At 40.3% G+C, this 20699-nt stretch overlaps 1 protein-coding gene across 9 annotated transcripts in view; it reads right to left on the reverse strand.

Annotated features, from left to right (window-relative positions):
* Positions 1-1495: 1495 nt before the first annotated feature.
* The window catches only part of ZMYM2 (zinc finger MYM-type containing 2), a 62927-nt gene continuing 43723 nt past the window's right edge, over positions 1496-20699 (reverse strand). For 4 of the 9 annotated variants that reach the window (XM_027557628.1, XM_027557629.1, XM_027557630.1 and 1 more), the window contains 13 exons: positions 15987-16152; positions 14853-14887; positions 12238-12367; positions 11419-11534; positions 10436-10622; positions 9257-9382; positions 8365-8459; positions 7039-7207; positions 6719-6870; positions 4359-4473; positions 3486-3737; positions 3037-3157; positions 1496-2162 (listed from right to left, as the gene is read on the reverse strand). In XM_027557628.1, coding sequence (XP_027413429.1) covers positions 1970-2162; positions 3037-3157; positions 3486-3737; positions 4359-4473; positions 6719-6870; positions 7039-7207; positions 8365-8459; positions 9257-9382; positions 10436-10622; positions 11419-11534; positions 12238-12367; positions 14853-14887; positions 15987-16152 — 1857 coding nt within the window. In that variant the 3' untranslated portion in view covers positions 1496-1969. The remainder of the gene's footprint in view (positions 2163-3036; positions 3158-3485; positions 3738-4358; positions 4474-6718; positions 6871-7038; positions 7208-8364; positions 8460-9256; positions 9383-10435; positions 10623-11418; positions 11535-12237; positions 12368-14852; positions 14888-15986; positions 16153-20699) is intronic. The other 5 variants (XM_027557634.1, XM_027557626.1, XM_027557633.1 and 2 more) reach the window with 3 other exon arrangements.

Below are 20699 nucleotides of genomic sequence, written 5' to 3' on the forward strand. Positions count from 1 at the left end.
CCACCTCAAAGAACAAAAGATGGTTAGGATTAATCACCTTTAATCAACATGTGTTTATAGGAAAAGTGCTTAAAGCTGTAGTTCTTAAAAAGGTGAGGATGAGAAAATTTTTGTTATTGTAAATGTTACCTACTTCATTAAACAATGAGCAATCTATATCTTTTTAAGTAATATCAGATTTGCTGTCAATCTATCAAATCCACAAATATAAAACCAGTTAAGGGACAGAAATGTTATTCAAACTTTATAAAACAAGTTAGAACCTTACAGAGTAATTTCTACGTCAAAAATATTTGTTAATTATTGCTTAAATATACAGCTGAATACACTCGTGAAATTTCCCAAATCATGACTGAGGAGACTTTTTTCTGAATGCTAACATTTATCCCAAGGAAGAGAGAAATGTTTAAGGGATGTGTAGACACTGCTTAACCACTGTGGAAAGTAGCCCAATTTCCCCCAAACAGTTTTAATAATGAACATCACTGAAGTGACTCAGGAACCGGAAACAAGACCATGTGATCACACTCAAGCTCTATGAAGTCAGCCAAAGGATTTCTTCAAGATAATCACAGTTGGCACTTCCTCAGTATAGACAGTACGATTTTATATAAACTTCCTTGTTCTAAAAGAAAAGGTCTGAATGGATAAATCAACATGCGGCAGTATAAAGTTTTTTAATGCAATCTTCTATAAGAAGTAATTAAAATGTAAAAGCCAAACAGTCTAACATGGAACGTGATTTCCTTCGAGATACACTTGATCCAGTCTCCTTCTCTGCCCTCCAATCACCTGAACTGGCAGAGTCATTGTACTGCTAATCCTCAGAGTGAAACGGCTCCTATCTTATTTCAACTCACTCTCTTCCATGACGACGGTCTCAGGAGTGGCATTTCTGAACATAATTTTACCTAGCATGAGGGCAGGTACAAGAATCTTCATAAAGTTTTAAAGCTACAGAGTCCTATCCAGGGACCCAAACGTGATCTGTGTCCTCAAGGGCAGAGGAAAACCAATGCCTATATAGTGAAGGGGTGCTTAGGGTTGACATAAAAAACAGAATTTTATATTTTCATCAGATGTTTTTACAAAGAAAATGTCTCTAGGACATATTAACATCATCTTTTATATGTGTGTATGTGTGTACATGAATGTACACACATACACCCACACACATATATATACAAGTGTGTATATGTATATATGTGTGTGTGTGTGTATATATATATATATATATAATTATTATTGCTTGGGATGCTACAGAAAGCCACCAGTGAGGAAAGGACACCAAGGTTTTAATACAGGGAACAGAGAGGTCGGCCTGCAGTATGGACTCACATAACAGTTCACCAGCATCCACACCAGGATCAACAGCATTCCCTCATCTGTTTTTGGTACAAAAGATGGTATCTCTCTACATAAGCTTGTAAGGCTTTAGGAACTAAAGCATAAATCAAACAAACAAAACCCCCAGAAAAACAAAACAAAAACCCCAGCCCATTAGTTTACAGTTTATTTTAAAAATTCTGAAAGACACTGCAAGTTCTAAACTTTTAGTAGGTGCTCCCCACACACAACCATTCGGTCAGAAACCCAGCAGAAGAGCCCCCTTTCCAGGAAGCTTTGCAACAGCAGAGTGGTGCAATATGGATGTTTCTTACTACAAGAAAAAATTATACATGGCACATTCTCATTCATATTTTGTAATGTAAAAAGTTACAAACATACCTAATCAAATAAATAATAATAAAAAAAAAAGAATTTGAATGTATTTGTAAGTATCCTAAAACCACTACATAGAATAATGGCAACTTCACTCACAGATTATTTACATGGTAGTACCCGGTGTGGGTGCACTGCTACAAAACCCAGAACAGGAGGAGTAAACCTGAAATGTTTCCATAATGAAGATCTAGCAGCATGACTGCCTAACGCTGTTATCCTGACTGCTTCTGAATCCTTCCTTTTTTTAGTCTGTGTCTTCATCCAGTTCGTAATTGTCTTTATCATAAATATCTTTTACTAAAAGAACCCGTACGAGCATGTTTTCCAAGGTGTTTCGGTCCAGTGAGGCGGACGTGTACCAGACAGGGCTGTCTGCAGAGCTAGAGCATTCTGGTTGCAAATAAAAAACATCCATTCTCTGATTAAGATTCTGTGGACTTTGGAAGAAAGAAGAAAGTCAATTTCACAGTATGTATACAAAATTCCTCACAACTTATTTTTTTATTTTAAGAATAATTCTGCTACCATTACCACATTACATGGGCAGACCACATGCATGATTAACTACATTAAATATTCTATCACTTGAGACATTCTGAAAGTTAATTTCTATAATAAGAGTATTTTCCCACCATAATTTAAATTCTGTGTTTCACTGAAACCAAGACATCATCGATAGAAACATTATTTTTAATCATTATTTTAATACTGCCATTAAACAAGTAAAGCACTGCCAATTATAATACTTCAAGATTCATCCCAGTTCCAGAGACAGAATAAAATATGACTGGAAGATCCAAATACTGGTGTAGCCACAGAGGGCTACCCAAAACCACCTGAAATACTAATTATTAAAAATAATCATCCTAGAGGTGACATTACTGTTTTTATGGTTCTTGACAGCTAACCTGGGGACAGTTTATAAAACTGATTACCTAAGAAAATACATTCTGAGTTCATGTTTACCTTTTAAAAATTAGAGGGTACATATATAAAATAATGAACAAGCATAAAATAATTTGTGATCTCTAAAAATTTCACTGGCTGCAAGAGAGACTCACAGCCCCCAAACTTTACACTGTTTACTGTCTCACCCTCTACAACAGCAATAACTTCCTTAGTAGAGAGCAATTTCTTAACATATGCTTAAGAGATACAAGCTGGGTGCTTTATAACAGGACTAAAAACATAATTGAAATAAGAAAAGAGAAAAATTTTAAAAAGGATCAATGAAAAAAAGTCACCTCTGATAAATTCACAGCACCTAACTGTTGCTACCATTTAAAAAAATCAAGTATCATAAATACTCACCTCTTAGACAAGTAGCATTCAAACATTTTCACAGGACATCTAGAAGGATTGGCTGTATTTTCAATTTGTTCAAATACTGGCTCATCATCTTCATGTTTTCTTTTTCCAGTAGTAATTTTATCTTAAGAAATAAAAATCACATAAACTGTCTACGACCAGCCTTCAAGAAAGGTGACCCGACATAAACTCTCTACGACCAGCCTTCAAGAAAGGTGACCCGACTCACTGTGTTCACTCCCACTGCTCTTACACCAAAGGACGGGACCGGGTGTGCTCAGAGCCAGAAGCTGTGGCTTCTGGTAATTCCTAATTTTAACACGACATGGGCTGTCTTATCTTATGGAAGCGACAGTCCTTGAGTTCTTAACAAGGGACCTATGTGGCCTCCAGTCAGGCAAGAAGCAGCTATCCCTGCCACAGCCAATCCCAAAAGAGACCGGTTACACTACCTTCACTATCTGTTCCGCACAAGGAAGACACTTGGTACCGAAGACAGGCTTTATTTTCCATGGTTAAAGGGTTTTTTTTCCAGTGCCTAAACACAGTGCCAAAGGAAAGCCGTAAGTGCTGTTCCACTGTTTTCAGGCCAAAATACTTAGTGTTAAAGTAGAACAGGGTGTTCAGAAGAGCTACTGGAGAGTGTGATCCTAGCTGTTTTATCCTCCACAGATAATCTTCTTCAACTCGAGAAAATATTGACCCTTAAATAGAGAGAAATATTTTTAAAGAATTACAATAAACAGTTTTCCTGTAACCGTCTAGGAACAGATAGTTAATTCAAGAACAAACCTAATCCAATCCTCCATTCACTCCAGGGCAACTAGAATGAATTTCAGCATCCCCTACATGGCTCTGAAACAACACAGAGCCAGAACCATAACACACTACACAATTAGACCCTGGGGCCAGGCCTGGGGTCTGCTCCTGGTCTTCCAGGTGACGAGCAGACTGTGGTCAGAAGGGGATTTAAATCTGTAGAAATCCTGAAAAAAAATAGGTCATTTCCATTCAAACAAGTTTTCTTTATACGTCTAAAACAGGTTTCTAAGAGAAATTTATATCAGAATCTCTACTAAAGGGCTTGAGAAACAAACATCCAGTTTATTTCTTATTCTAGAGAAACTGAGTCACATTTATCACAAAGTTCTTCATAAACACTAGTTATCAATCACATTCAGTTCTAATTCAACAAAGGATGATCTGATACATTCATAAATAAGTACTCTCTAATTTAAATTATTTCTTAATTTTAGCCACACTTTCTATAAAAACAAGGAGATCCCAGCAGAAAGTCACTGCTACTGTATTTAAAGGAGCATTACCATCTGGAAGTATGCTTGGTTGCCAACTTCGGAGTATCTTATTCAATTCTTGCTCAAATGTCTGGTATCCTGGATCAATAAATATGTTGTCTTTTCGATTACTACCACACAAGTACTGAAAAAAAAAAAAAAAAAAAACACACCTTGAAGGAGAATCAACTAATTGTATATCACTTATACTCTTTATTTCCTAAGAAAAAAATAAACGCCTTATATGTCTATTAGCACACTTATAAAATCGGAAATTATCTTTATCTATATACTTAGAAAATGAAAGAAACGTTAAGTTACCAATTAATCTGTTCCTGAAAACACTCCAAGCTGAGGTATACACCTAAGAACTCAGGATGTAAGAGGATGAGAGCTGTCAGTCTGTCAGGTAAGAACACAGCAGGTGGCTCCACTACTACATACAGGGTCGAGGGGACGCAGGTTGAGGCTCGGGGCGGGGGCTGGCTTCCCACACCTGTGATGGCCTCGCTGAGCAGCCCAAGAGGCTCTCTATGCTCCACTCTCCTCAAGTCAGTGCAAACTTATGAATCTTATCGCTTCCTATGACAATCCTTAACAGTGAGAGTTGTTAAAGAATGATGTAAACACCAAAGTCCATCTCCAATGAGTAAAAATAAAGTATAAGGGAAACATGGGACGAGCACAAAGCCTGGGAGGTGGGAACCAGGACCATACACAACACTAGAGTGTCATGTATGTAATGGGGCACGAAGATATGAAGGGCGATAATAAGTCACTGAAGATGCATGTTGAAAATCCATTAGAAATCACCTAAGATGCATAAAAAATAAACCAATGGTGGAAGTAAAAGTATACAAAACTATACACAGAGCAGCTAAGAAAATCCTTTACAATTCCCTAGTATTTTCAAAAAGGTCAGTTTTCATTCCAATCCCAAAGAAGGGCAATGCCAAAGAATGTTAAAACTATCATACAATTGCTCTCATTTCACATGCTAGCAAGGTTATGCTCAAAATCCTTCAAGCTAAGCTTCAACAGAATGTGAACCAAGAACTTTCAGATGTACAAGGTGGGTTTCGAAGAGGCAGAGTAACCAGAGAGCAAATTGCCAATATTCATTAGATTACAGAAAAAGCAAGGGACTTCCAGAAAAACATCTACTTCTGCTTCATTGACTACACCAAAGCCTTTGATTATGTGGATCACAACAAACTGTGGAAAATTCTGAAAGAGACGGGAATACCAGACTACCTTACTTGTCTCCTAAGAAACCTGTATGGGGGTCAAGAAGCAACAATTAGAACTGGACATGGAACAATTGACTGGTTCAAAATTGGGGAAGGAGCACGTCAAGGCTATATATATTGTCACCCTGCTTATTTAAATCATATGCAGAGTACATCATGCGAAATGCCAGGCTGGATAAATCACAAGCTGGAATTAAAGACTGCCAGGAGAAATATCAACAACCTCAGACAGGCAGATGATACCACTATAATGGCAGAAAGTGAAGAGGAACTAAAGAGCCTCTTAATGCAGGTGAAAGAGGAGAGTGAAAAAGCTGTCTCGAAACTCATCATACAAAAAAACTAAGATCACGGCATCTGGTCCCATCACCTCATGGCAAAACAGAAAAGGAAAAAGTGAAAGCAGTGACAAGATTTTATTTTCTGGGGCTCCAAAATTACTATGGACAGCGACTGCATCCATGAAATTAAAAGACACTTGCTTCTTAGAAGGAAAGCTACAACAAACCTAGACAGCCTATTAAAATGCAGAGACATCACTTTGCCAACAAAGCTATGGTTTTTCTAGTAGTCATGTATGGATATGAGAGTTGGACCATAAAGAAGGCTGAATGCTGAAGAACTGATGCTTTGGAATTGTGCTGGAGAAGACTCTTGAGAGTCCCATGGACTGCAAGGAGATCAAACCAGTCAATCCTAAAGGAAATCAACCCTGAATATTCACTGGAAGGACTGATGCTGAAGCTCCAATACTTTGGCCACCTGATGCAAAGAGCCAACTCACTGGAAAAGACCCTAATGTTGGCAGACACTGAGGGCAAAAGGAGAAGAGGATGGCAGAGGATGAGATGGTTAGATAGCAACACTGACTCAATGGACATGAATTTGAGAAAACTCCTAGAGATCCTGAAGGACAAGGGACCCTGGTGTGCTGCAGTTCCCAGGGTTGAAAAGAGTATAACACAACTTAGCAACTGAACAACAAAAACCCTATTTCAAGTAAATTATCTTTGCCTTGCTTGGTAAGCCAATAAATCCTTACGTTACATGATATCTTAGAAGAAAACATTTTTCTCTAGAAGCACTGCCATAACAACCTTCCTTAACAACATTGTATTTCAGAGCTGTGGAATTACTGACCTCCTGAATTCCAAGGCAGAGATAGTAGATGCTATCGGGTGCGTAGCTCTCCCCATTGGGCCTTCGGATCTCATTGACAAAGTGGGCCAGGCCGTAGTCCAGCTCAGCCGTGGTGTGAGAGAGCAGATCCTCTTTCAACTTCACTGACTTAGCTAAGAAAAGAAATTTTACTGTCTGAAGATTAAGAAACCTCCTGAAATCACTTTATTCTATAAGAATTCAAATGTATTTTAAGTTCCAGTCATCCTATTCAAAGGTGGTGGATAACAAAAAGCCTGATCTTAAACAGGAACCAGTGAAGACAGAACCAGAGCACTTACGAGGTGTCAGCCCATCTAACACCAGAAGGTCTTCCTCGAACCGCCTCGTCCGGACCCAGTGTCTCCAAGCATTGACCCCATACGCGTACTTGAAAGGGAAGCTGCACTCGGAATTGTCAGAGCTGTCGTCGTGAGACTGGTACCCTGACACCGCCTTCCTCTTGGTGCCCTGGTCATGAAACACCATAGTCACATCTTCTCTTCCTTAAGCCTATTTATCTCACGACTTTAAGTAAGCCATCTCTCAACAAATGCATATTACAGAGAGCTGACTGGAACTTCTGATTTGAGAACAGCTACCTACAACATGAAATCTCTCTCCAAGAATGCTGTATTTGTGCATAAATTACTTTGTATAACAAAATCATATTAACTTTTGCTGTGAGAGTGACTGATGATGAGATAATAAAGACACAAATAATAAACTAAAGATCTGAAGTAAGAGGATTCCAAATATTTATGTAAGACAGAACTAAAGAACTTCTCCCAAGCTCCACCTTAGGGAATACCTCAGTTCCTCCTGCTTCCCTGATGTACTGTTTGCCACACAAAAACTTGGAATTTGGATATAATCCAATTCTTCTATTTTCCCTCTTGTTCCTGAGCTTTTGGTGTCAGATCTAAGAAACTATGCCTGACACAAGTTGAACAAGATTTAGGCCTCTGTTTTCTTCCCAGAGTTCTAGTTCTTACATTCAGGTCTCTGACTCACTCTGAGTTCATTTCTGTGCGTGGTGTCAAGTAAAAGTCCCATTTCATCCTACCACAGGTCTCACTCCTCTTTCAATTTTTCCTTTCTTTATGGAGAAATTCGTCAAAGTCATCTTTTTCTTTTATTTAGATCTTGCTTTATGTTGGAAACCAGAAATACAGCAAGTTGTTACTAAAACTTTCAGAACAATGATACCTGTTCGTTTGTTTAGGTCTGAGAGCCCTGAATGACTGAATTCTCCAGCACATCTTCCTATGTGCTAGAAGGCTTCACAGAGACCAAACATAACCAACTGTGAACCCCAGCCTCACCAAAAGTCACAGGGGGGAAAACAGTATCAACTGCTGTAAAAGTAGTGAATTTACTTTTGTAGAAAGTATGTCAGCCTTTAATCAAGATAAAAATTAAAAATAAAAGCTAAGTTGCAATGATACTCACTCTTCTATGAAGGTACAACAGAAGATCCTTTACTTAGAAATGAAGTAATAAAAACTTTACCTTTAAGCCATTTTAATCCTGGAAAAGGAAGTATCTTCCCATATTCTGGTGTACAACTGAAGCTCACTACTCGCACAGATGTGATATGAGTACAAGAACACCATCACGATTCATACCTTTTTTTTAGATCGAGGTCTAGGCTGTTCCTCATATTCTTCTCCAAAAACAGGTGGTAATAAAAACTCATTTTCCATGTCAAGCTCCTCAGCAGCTGACAATCAAATCAGAAGAACTTTCACTCCAAACATAATAGCACAGGCTTGCATCACATAAACTCAACCAACAAAAGGACCAATCCCTGACTCTGCACAATACCACGCACAGGGCAGCCTGTGCTGGCTGAAGAACCATTTCTCTACCTAACCTGATCTATGAGATCTGATAACATCTGTTTAGACTCTTAAAACACAAGTATAATGCATATCAACATGGAATTTCACGGAATGTGTGATAGAAAAATTACTAAAACCTGAAATTCAATTACAGGATCTACATGATCTCAGCACAAATCTATTTCAAGCTATTACATCTTTTCCAAAGTTAAACGCTTTATATCCTGTTCAGTACGCTCACTGGCCTTAAGTAGATTAAGAAAATAATGAAAAACAGAACACACTTCTTTTACAACAAAAGACCTAAACACATCTTTATTCCCTGTGAAGGTTAACTTAATTTTCAAAAAGGTTTTAAGAAAAATACTATCAATATTTTATTTAAATTTTTAAAAAGACACCAAACACTTCTTTATTCTTTATCTCTAAAAGTTCCTATAATGAAATAGTTTTAAGGTTTTTAAGGCTCTGGGAAATCCTGTTAATTAAGCTCCTACAATTCAACATGTGCTTCCTTTTGGAAGAAAACTGTTGAGTTTTATTTGCATGAAAAAGACAAATAACAGTACAGGCAATGACATGAACACGAGATTGTTTCATAACCACAATGATGACCCCATAGCTAAAGTCTAGAAACACACTTCATACTCCAAGAGCAAAACTGCATGCACAGTACCTCTGGGAAAGTCTATTTCAATATCCAAGTCTGGCTCATATGGCACATCGGGCATGCTGGACTGGGTCTCCGGCTCAGCACTCTTCAAGAGGTCAGAACCAATTATGTCCGTTTCAATAATGACATCTATAATCAAGCCGTAGTATCATCAGAAAACAAAACAGAAAACTGCAACAATACTGATATTTAATCTGTGAAAAGATACTTAATTATAAATGCAAAATAAGAATCTTTAATTTATCACAAAAGGAAAGAGCATGCATCTACCTTCAAATATAAGCTACTATAAGCTTTGAATTAGATAATCATGAATACACAAAAACTTTCAATCCTGTAAGTTTTCACTGTGCTTCTACAAAGAGAAAAAGCATGTTTTAAGAGTAAACAACTCTATAGAGTATTTCTAAGAGCAATCTCTGGTCAAAAATAAACTTATGAGCACAGACAACTGGAATTTTCAACATTCTTTTTGAATTGTGACCTAGGTTTTCCACATCATTCAATACATGCTTATTTACAATTGTCTTCTAGTGTTTTGAATAGTTGTTTTAAACACTTTTGTACTGAAACCCACTGAGAAAGGCATCTTACTGAATTCAGGGTGCGGTGGGAAACAGACATGTGCACACTGGAAACAAAAGTTGTACAAAATAACAGCCTTTCTAGGAGGGATTCATGCTGACACAGCTCCGCGCTCTGGGTGAGGGGAACGGGAGTACAAACATGGAGAAACGTGCTCAGACACAGAAGCATCCAGCACACACGCATCCAGCTACCCCATCTGGCCAGCACTGCCCTAACACAAGCCCTGGTTTAAATAATCCAACTTACTTTCTTCGTATAAATGAATAAAACAAAACTGGGGATAACCATCGTAAAATAACAGTTTGGATATTTATAAAACCTACTATAAAGTCAGTTTTGTGTCTGAGCTCACCCACTGAAACAAGCATTAATTTAGATTTGATTTTAAAAACCAAATCTTGTCAACCATTAAAAGAGACTGTTTGAAATAGGTTATAAATTGCTGGGCTTGAACATGGGCTTGGCATCACAGAGCAACTGCAGATCTGATGTGGGTCTCAACCTGCAATCACCTCTGCAGCAGTGCGTCCCCCACACCTCCCCAGGCTGAAGTTCAGTGAGGGGCCAGCCCAGACCCCCACCCGCTCTGCCCACCCTGGGCAGTGGGGAGCTCACTGTGGAGGTCGGCGCCTTCCGCCTTCCCCTCGTCCTCAGTCATGTCCGTCATGGTCAGCAGCTCTGTGCCCAGGGCATCTGAAGAACCTGTGCTTTTCAGCTCTTCGGGCACAGCAGTCTTCTCACCACTGTCCAGGGGGGCAGGGAGAAACACAGGGACTGGCACCTAAGGGAACAGAGGACCTACTATCAGGCTCACTCGCTTACAAGGTATTTTTCTAAATTAAAAATTACTCTGACATGTGATCTACTTCATAATACTGGATTTCTTAGAAACTTTGGAAAGTCACAAGGAAAGCCCCAAATACAGGCAGCTACTTTTTGAAGTAAAAATTAATTTCTGAGGTTACTGCCATCACCAGAGGCCTCCAGCAGCCACACCCTGCACAGGGACCCAGCAGTGCACATGACGACATCTGTATGTGGCTCCATACCATGTGTGAACCTTCTGGCTCACAAATCTTACTTTCTTCTAAAACAAACATGAATACAAAACACAGCATATGTAAAGCAGACACAGACATAGGTTGGAACTATTTACCTAATATCTAATTAAACACAGAGTAACCCTTGGCAAGGAGAAGGCGATGGCACCCCACTCCAGTACTCTTGCCTGGAAAATCCCATGGACAGTGGAGCCTGTAGGCTGCAGTCCATGGGGTCACGAAGAGTCGGACATGACTGAGCGACTTCAGTTTCACTTTTCACTTTCATGCACTGGAGAAGGAAATGGCAACCCACTCCAGTGTTCTTGCCTGGAGAATCCCAGGGATGTGGGAGCCTGTTGGGCTGCCGTCTATGGGGTCGCACAGAGTCAGACACGACTGAAGTGACTTAGCAGCAGCAGCAACCCTTGGCAGAGCCTCCAACAGATTCAAGTGAAGGTCAGAAGCAGCCACGCCTCATCCTTGCCCACTGAGCCCACACGTTTGGTGGGGGGGAGCCCATGCAGTGTGACTTACGGGCACAGGCACGGTGGTGGGCACGGGGATGCTCTGGCTGTACATGTGCATGGGCACTGGGATGTACACAGGCACAGGGATGGGCACAGGCACGTACTCCGTCCTCCAGTCGCCATCTGGGGACACAGAAGGCAGTCAGGGAGCAACCAGCCTCAACCGCCACCCACCCAGCTGCTCAGGGTGCCCTGAGTACCCATTTTAAAAAATGCCCAGTTTTCACAAAATTAGTTAAGTTAAAAACAACAAAACTGAATGCAGTAGCCATTCTAACTTATAGAAAGCACTGCATGTGGGAATCTTAGCTTCTGCAGTGGAAGTGGGGAGTCTAACCCCTGGACCACAGGGAAGTCCCTAGACTTGTTTTTTAACAAGAAAGAAAACATTTTTTGAAATATAATATGGTTCCAGACACCCCAGCACACTCCCCTCACACTCCCCTCAAAAAGGTTTACTTAAACAACAGAATACAGCTAACATTTAAATTTGGTGAAAATACAGGTTTGAATGATTTCAACTCACTCTGACAAGGAAACAGAATAGTTATGGTTACAGATCACACTCAAAGAGATGGTATTCTCAGAGGAGCTCACTTAACTTCAGTGGGCCCTGGCCCCCAAGGAAACCAGGTCACTGGTGACATAACTTGCACACCTCTGTAGAGACTGATCTTTATTAATGACTGTAAATGATATGCTGTATTCTGAAGGCATGTCTAGAACCAGAAAATCAACAGAAAGTGACAAAACAACCCAACAAATATACTCTGAAGCCACTGCTGAAAAGATTATGGATGTCACTCAAGGGCAGGGCCTGGGTCACCTGTCTGACAGGACTTGCTCTGCATGTGGGGTTTGCAGTAGGTCGCCTTGGTCATAGTCAAAGGTTTGCACAGAACTGCCTTGTTCTTCATCTCCTTGTTGGGGGTTGGAGAAGGGGGTGGTGCTGAACCCTACAGAGAAACAAAGAGAGACATTTTATTTCTGCCTCGAATTTTTACTGCTTTTGCTATTAAAAAATATCCAGTGTGTTCCAGTGGAGGGAACACACATGGAACCAATGTGAACCTACCCCAACTATCGGCAAAGCGCAGTAATTACCCCTCTACAGATCTGCTCGTCAAGACACCACAGCACACTGTCTGGTCCTGCAGCATGTGGGGTCTTAGCTCTCCACCAGGGTGTGAACCTGCACCCACCCCACTGGGAAGTGTGGGGTCTTAACCAGTGGACTGCCAGTAAGTCCCCACAGCAAAATTTTTAAAAATATAAGAGACAAGTCTCACTCCTAAGTGAAAAAGCAAGGTTGTTAACCCAGTATTTTAAAATAATTAGGCTCTTTTTGAGAAAGAAAAAAATTATTGAAATTATTATGGCTTTCTGATACTCTGGGTTTTTCTACTACATAAACTGTTAATGTGGTACTAACTCTGAAAAGAAAAATGATGAAAAGAATTGCCATAAATGCTATTAAACCTTAAGCTGTGTGTTTCAGGGTAATTTTAGAAACGTATCAATAGTCTATCAGATGCTTCAGCCTGTTCACATCACACACACATGCACACACACGCATACACTCTATAAAGGAAGCTGAAGCCCTGTCCCTAAAGACAGAAACAAAGGTGCTATGGGGAGAGCGATAGAAAAAATGTGGGCACCAAACCCAGGCAAGTTGGGTCTTAACAGAGAAATGCTCTCGAAGCCCCTTATGAACCAGAGGTCCAAGTCAAGACGTCCTGGTCGCCCGTGCTCCACTCCTGTCACTCTACAAACAGGGCACCATGTCAACTAAACTTGGTCACCTGGTAAAAGTTCCTTCCTTTCCTGTTAGTCAACAGGCAAGGTCTATACCTATTGAAAACGAATGCTGAAGGACCCCCAATAATGAAGACTACAATGACAACAGCCACCACACCTCCTGAGTGTCTGCTGCAGGGCTGGGTGTCTGTGTCCCCTAAACTTCACACTGAGATGGAACCCCAACTGGATGGCACCTGAAGGCATGGCCTTTGGAAGGCGATAAGGTCATGAATGGGCTTGGGGCCCTCACAGAAGGGCCCCCACAGCCCCTCCCCTCCCATAAGGACACATGGCAAGACAGGAAGAGGAAGCAGGAAGAGACCCTCACTAGGCCCTGGGTCTGCTGGAAGCCCCAGAACTCTGAGAAACACGTGCTGTTGTTGGCAGGCACAGCTTCTGGCTACAGCTCCTGTTATATATAACAGCTACCATGGGCAGGACTCCATGCACAGCACCCTTGCAGCACCTTATGACATGAGCCCTCTAACCCTCTCAGCACCACATGGGCAGCAGGTGTTTTCTCCTCCTGTTTTACAGACGAGGGAACTGAGGCTCAGACGATGCATGGCCGGGAGAGGTGACAGAGTGAAGAGTTCTGAAGTCAGGGCCCCAGCAGTTCCTTGATGCAGGCCTCTGTCTCAGCGCTCTTTGTAATGATCCTGAGGAGGTTCCACCACAAGGAGCAAAGCCCCACTTACAAACGAGGGTAAAGTCACACAGAGAACCATGAAGTGACTTGCCCCCAACTACACAGCTGACTCTCATCCTCTGACACTCCTCAGCAGGGAACTAAGGCTCCCAGAGTTCACAGGACTAGGTGGGGAGGACTCCGGACTGCAGAGCGTGACGCTGCAAGGCTCAGCTCCCCCCAGGTCACACCCCCTCTGTCCTCCCATCTTCCCGTGAGAAGGTCTCGGGGCTGTTGGAAGAGACAAGTATTCATTCGCCTCGGTGCAGGTGAAGGGGTGTCTTGAAACCTTGGTCAAAAGCTTGGAAACAAGCTTGGGAGTTGCCTTATGGCTGCACAAAGAGGACCAACAGGAAGCAACCATCTTTACACTCCTCAGCGTGGACCAAGTGCCTGGTGAGCATGGGACGATTCCACTGACTATGCTGTCCTGGCCCCCAGCACAGACCCCATCCTGTCTGAGGGGCGCCGGCCGGCCCACCCTGCCCCGGCTCCCCAGAACTCCACCTCAGGCCCCTCCGAGCTTGGCCTCAGGGAGCAGTCTGGACAAACGTGCACACCTCTGCACACCACATTCCTCCGGCTCATCGTCGTCCACTGGCAACCTTCTGCTTGGCTGTTCAGAAGCTCTGTCACAGCCGCCGGACCACACACGCTCGCCCACTGCAAACGCTCCACTACTCTTGCCCAGGGACACGAGTATTCATGTGTCATCTCGCCCGACGTGGGTGAGGGCCACAACTAATCCACCTTTGTGTCCCTCAGCAGGCAGAAAAAGACCTGTTTTTATTTTGGGTAATTCAACAGAATATGAATACTTCAACCATCTCAACAGGTAAGTAAAAAAAAAAAAATCTTTTATTATTATAATCAGATTAAAATGGACTAATTACTTTTTATGCCCACACTATAAAAGTCAGTATTTAGCACTTTACTTAAGCAATACTTACTGTCATTTTGGTTCGGGACGTCTGACAACCCTGATCTAAAAACAAACAAATTTAAAATAAGACAAATATCACTTTCTTCAGGATTTTCTAAATCCATATTTCTCATTAATTTTTATGGATTTTTTTGAAATAGTCACTGATGGAAATATTTCATATTCTTCTGAGAGCTGAAATACAGAGCTAAGTTGTGGAATTAACTCTTTCCCCCTTTCGTTCCATTAGAAAGTATATACTGCTTTGGGAGCAATACTATTTTCTTAGATTTAACTCTTAAATAAATCACATCATCTAAAGGGTTTTGCTGTTTGTCCTATCGACCCTGGAGCACATACAATTTGCTGAAAAATGTTTTCATTTAAATTGCAAGTGAATAGGCAAATTTTTTTTTAATTGGAGGATAACTGCTTTACAATGTTGTGTTGGTTTCTACCATACATCAGCAATACATGCCCTCTCTCCTGAACCTCTAGGTTGTTACAGAGAAGCTGGGTGAACTCCTTGTGCTAGACAGCAACTTCCTACTAGCTGTCTATCTTACACATGGTCACGTTTTCGATGCTATTCTTGCAATCTGTTGCACCCTCTCCCTCCTACGCTGTGTGCAGTCTGTTCTCTGTGTCTACATCTCTATTCCTGCCCTGCAAACAGGTTCACCAGTACCTTATTTATTGATCCCATATATATGTATTATTATATGATATTTGTTTTTCTCTTTCTGACTTACTTGACTCTGTATAACAGGCTCTAGGTTTATCTACTTCTCTAGAACTGACTCAAATGCATTCCTTTAAAAAAAAAAAATGCATTCCTTTTTATGGATAAGTAATATTCTATTGCATATATGTACCAAAATTTCTTTATCTATTCAAGGCAGATGAAATTTTTAAAAACAATTTTCGTTATAATTCTGTTTAGATTCTCTCTACCCCAACTAGACTCTATTTTTATCAACTACCATTAAATTTTTAAGAGAGTAAAAAAACAAACTGCAAAACGTCACTGCAGGCACTTCCACCTGGAGAAACCACAGAAGCTGATGTTAAACTAACCCTGAAATCAACTGTTTATTACCACCACCCTGAATCCAGGTCTGCTCAGCGGGCTTTTCAGGTCACTACCTGAAGGGACCCTTACCGTAGTGTAAGTTCTCAGGTCCCCTCTGGGTCGTCATGTTGGGCTCGCTCTGCTGGCAGTAGAAGCGTAACAGGCAGTGCTGGTCACAGAAGTGCTTCATCTCGCCACGCCACTGCACCCTCTCCCGAAGGGCTCCTTGAGACTTACAGCAGTCACACCTGGCAGCCTTAATGAAGCAAGGAAGGGGTCAGCATCTCCCAGGAGAAGGTTTACAAAGCCAGACATGTTTTACAAGACATGAGTTTTATAAGAGTTCTAGCATTTCAGTGATTAATGCCAAATGTGATAAAACAATGTCTGACAAAGAAAAAATAAAACTGTACTATAAATCGTAAGAGTAAAATCCACAACAATTTTAAAAGTAGTAGTTTAGCTAATTGTCAAAATCCCTTTCTATACTTACCAGAAGTCAAAGACCAGCATTACAAAGATAGGATAACCAAAACAAGTGCACAATGGTAGACCAGGCTGGTCCAGTGAGATTTAACATTACGAGGTAACTGAGAGCCACACTGATACACAGGTCCAAGTCTCCCAGTCACACTACACTGGAAATCTCTGAGTAGTGAATAGACTCCCCAGGATCAACTAACTCATAATAGACCAATTTATACAACTGTACAGGCCAGAATAATTTTGAAGCCAGCACTTATGCTAAGAAAAATAATAGATGTTATTTTGAAGTGTTTTGTTTCAACAGTTTAATAAATTTGAAGGGCTTTCATAAATATACTGTATTAACAGCTAGAACTTCAACTTTTTGTTTTAAAACACTCAACATTTAATTAATTAAAAACCAATTAAATTTTAAGACCACAAATTTGAACTACATCCAGGAAAACAATCAGTCCTAACTAGTCTATAACTTAATACGTAAAATAAAACCAACTAGAATTCATACATAAACAAGTTGTCCTTTTTGATGGTCAATCAATTAACCTAGAGACAGAATTTTTGGAGAGTCCATTCTGCCTAGATTTTGCCCATTTTCACTGTTTCTTAATACTCTGATCAATGAGTAGACCAAAAGGTATAAATAATTAATTTTAAAGATAATAGTTTTCATAATTTAGTTCTTATCTAATTACAGGAGAAATAAATTACTGTAATTTAAGAAATCACCCTTTAGTTTAGCCATCAACTTATAAGTTTTGACAAAGCAATAAATGCCAAGTACTTGGTGGTGGGTAACAGGCCCAAGGAAGCTCCCCTCACTACTCTGAGTCAGCCTTTTCCTGCCTCCATGGGAGTCCCACGCATAAACACAACAAATTCTAGCTGGCACATGAACAAAGCACTGTGTGGGTAAACAGGTCTTATATAACAAACATACCCCAGTTAGAACATGGGTTCTTTATTTCTCCAGGTCTGGTATTTCTCCTGCCGAATACATGTTAAATGAATGAAGATGAACAGTATCACTACTAAGTGATGCCAATATCATATCTCTCGTCCACAAACTTATGAGCTTAAATGCTATTACTCCTGGTAATATTACATGGTAACCTCAGTAACATTAGCACTATCAACCAGGTCTTGGTTTACTTGATAATAAAAAAGTCCCTACATAAAACTCTCACCAGCAGAGATTGTTCTTTAACCACTGACATGCTGCAGGTTTCCGGGGTTTTTCCCTTTTATGCTTCATACTCAAAGAAAAGCCAAAGCACCAGCTATATATCAAGAACACAGCAAAAGTGAAGATAAGGACCTGAAACAAGGGCCTGACTGCCCCCTCCACTCACAGCACAGTGAGTGACTTTCTAGGGCCCAATGTTGAAGTAAATGCAGGGTCCAAGCAGACACAAGTCCGAATGCAGGCTCTCTGTAGGGCATCCCATTACAAAGACAATGAAAAATCCAAGTGAGTTACTATGGTCAACCAGAAACACAAATCCTAACAGATGTGAAATGCTTGACAGTTCTCAATAACATCTAAAACCCACATTAATTTGTACTTGCACACAAAGTACTGACTTCTCGTACATGGTAATATTTCCAGTTATAGAGTAATTCTGTAGGCCTAGTGCCAACAACCAAGCACATTCCACCCAAAGAATCTGAACAGTAAACTCACTTCATTATTTTATAATTACAGACATTTGGAATTTTGTCCTAACATCACCTTAAGCTCCTTCTTCCCAGAAAATTCAAAACAAATTTAGAAAGTTTCTACCCCACTTACCCCCAAAAAGGAGCAAGATTAATGCTAATTCTGAAAAGGAAACAAAATATTTATGTATTTTTTTCAGGATAAAGGGTAATAACAGAAGTCAATACTAATTTGAAGTTAATACGAAAATCACAATTTTAGAGGTTATGAGCCTCTTGCTTTGGGCTGTTTCTCCCTTACTCAGTCACTCAAACAAACTCCTGGTAAACTGTGTGGCTACTACTGCTAAGTCACTTCAGTCATGTTTGACTCTGTGCGACCCACAGACGGCAGCCCACCAGGCTCCCCTGTCCCCGGGATTCTCCAGGCAAGAATATCGGAGTGGGTTGCCATTTCCTTCTCCAATGCATGAAGGTGAAAAGTGAAAGTGAAGTCGCTCAGTCGTGTCTGACTCTTCGTGACCCCATGGACTGCTGCCTACCAGGCTCCTCCGCCCATGGGATTTTCCAGGCAAGAGTACTGGAGTCGGGTGCCATTGCCTTCTCCAAACTGTGGAATCCGCATCAATAGAAAACCTTGTGAAAGACCATCATTCCTTACCAACACCAACACCACTGCCTCCCACTCATGAGATGGAACTCTTAGGAAAGCTTAACATGTCTACAGCATAAGAACTGAAGTATGACATGTTTCTGCTTTAACAAATATTGCATCATCATTCACTTCATGGCTTTCCCGTCACTGTAGAAAATCAAGGACTGTGTATTACTTTTAGGGGGAAAAAAAGTTACTGTTTCAAGCAATCTAAGTAATAGGCAGAAACTAAATTATTAATTCAAAAATGTTAATCCCCCCTCGCAACTAATCTAAGAGCCCCTCTTCAGTAAGCCAGGGAAGGCCACTGGACAGACACTACACTCACAAAGCCCGTGACCTGTCGTGGACAGTTTGGACTGATGCACCCACATCCTTGAAACCTTCCACCCACTTGTTCCCTACTTCACCAACCACACCTGATTTTCTAAGGGGGAACCATGAATGGAACGGAAATAGAAGATTTTATAGTCATTTATTTTAAAAACGAATGCAGAAATAAAAGACTGGGCACCGGGTACTATGCAAAGCATTGAAGTGTTAAGAATTCGTCAGTTATACCCAAAGGCACATTAAAAGCAAGAATATTAGGTACTTCCTTTCTAAATCTAATGTCAAAAAATGAGTAATTTTTAAAATCAATATTTCTAGCAGTTTATAGACAAAAAAGAAAAACACAGAAGCCCGAAATATTCTTCATTCAGTCATCCTTTTGTAACTAAGGCTTATTAAAATCTAAGTATTAATCTGACTACAGCTCAAAGTTCCACTACTCAACCATTAGGGCATTTGCTAAAGAATTTAACACTGTCACCCTTCCCTACTGGTTTTTAAAACAAATCAAAACCTGTACTAAAAACCTGTAATTTGAAGAAAGTTTCAGAAAAGCTCCTTAGTTCTATTAAAGAGAGTACTAGGAAAGCATTCTTGGGAAACCATGGGACTTTTGAATTATCTTCGCTGTATATCAAACACCTACCTAGCTATCATTTTATTACAATACTAAATCCTTTTTCTCAAAAAAAGTGTAAAACTTACGGGAATGAAAAGAACTATCCTCTCACCTGGTTTCACATTATGCTTGGAAACAATAACTTTGAGGAAAAGTAAAACCTACTTCCTTCTAAAGAGTTATCTGGGAGAAGAAGAAACATTAATTTTACTCTCACCATTTCCTGGTTGCATGATTTCAATGGTCTTTGTATTCTAATTTAGATGAGACAGTACTTAATTAACCTCTATCTTAAATCCAAAAGCAAACCACTACACAGACCTGCACAGATTATTCAAAATGTCTTGTCTAGCTAAACAAACATAGGCAGAAAAATTTTAAATATAGTATCAAATACTTAAACTTAGACAAAAATGTAAAGCCATTTACACTCTAGGTCATCTCCCAAACCAAAGAAGGAAGATGAGAAAAGGTGGAAACTAGGTGTGTGCGCTCTGCCGGGCTACCTGCTCTCGTTAGTAAACACTCACTAATGAGGCACTTTTTATGGATTACTGGTCACATTGTTTAATGAACTAAAATCTAAAATTTTGAGTTCTTAAATTTAAAAAGTGGAAAGGGAGAGAGGTTCAAAAAAATGTAATTTGGTTGGGACTCAATTTAACACATTTTTCAAGACCACATGACAGTAACAGTGACTAAAGCGGACTCATGGTAAGTGCAGAAAACATAGATGGCTGAGGGAAGACTCACAGGCAGCGACTCTGAATCAGTACCGGCTGCCTCCACAGGGGCACAATGATTGATCAGGAGGGGCAACAGTCTCCTCATCTGGTAGGTTGTAATCCTACTGATTACATTAAAATCATCACTGCTACATGCCTCACAAACTTTTATCAAGTACCTTTACTCCTCCAATTAGCACAGTTTATAATAATGCTATGTCATACATTATACAAAGATATGCTGGGTTTAAAATAAAGCAAGAAATAATTAAAATGTTTAATGTATAGAATACTGACATTAAACATAATTGTCACTAATTAACTATTCA

This window comes from Bos indicus x Bos taurus, chromosome 12 (assembly GCF_003369695.1).
Source record: "Bos indicus x Bos taurus breed Angus x Brahman F1 hybrid chromosome 12, Bos_hybrid_MaternalHap_v2.0, whole genome shotgun sequence".
In the NCBI taxonomy this organism is placed as follows: domain Eukaryota; kingdom Metazoa; phylum Chordata; class Mammalia; order Artiodactyla; family Bovidae; genus Bos; species Bos indicus x Bos taurus.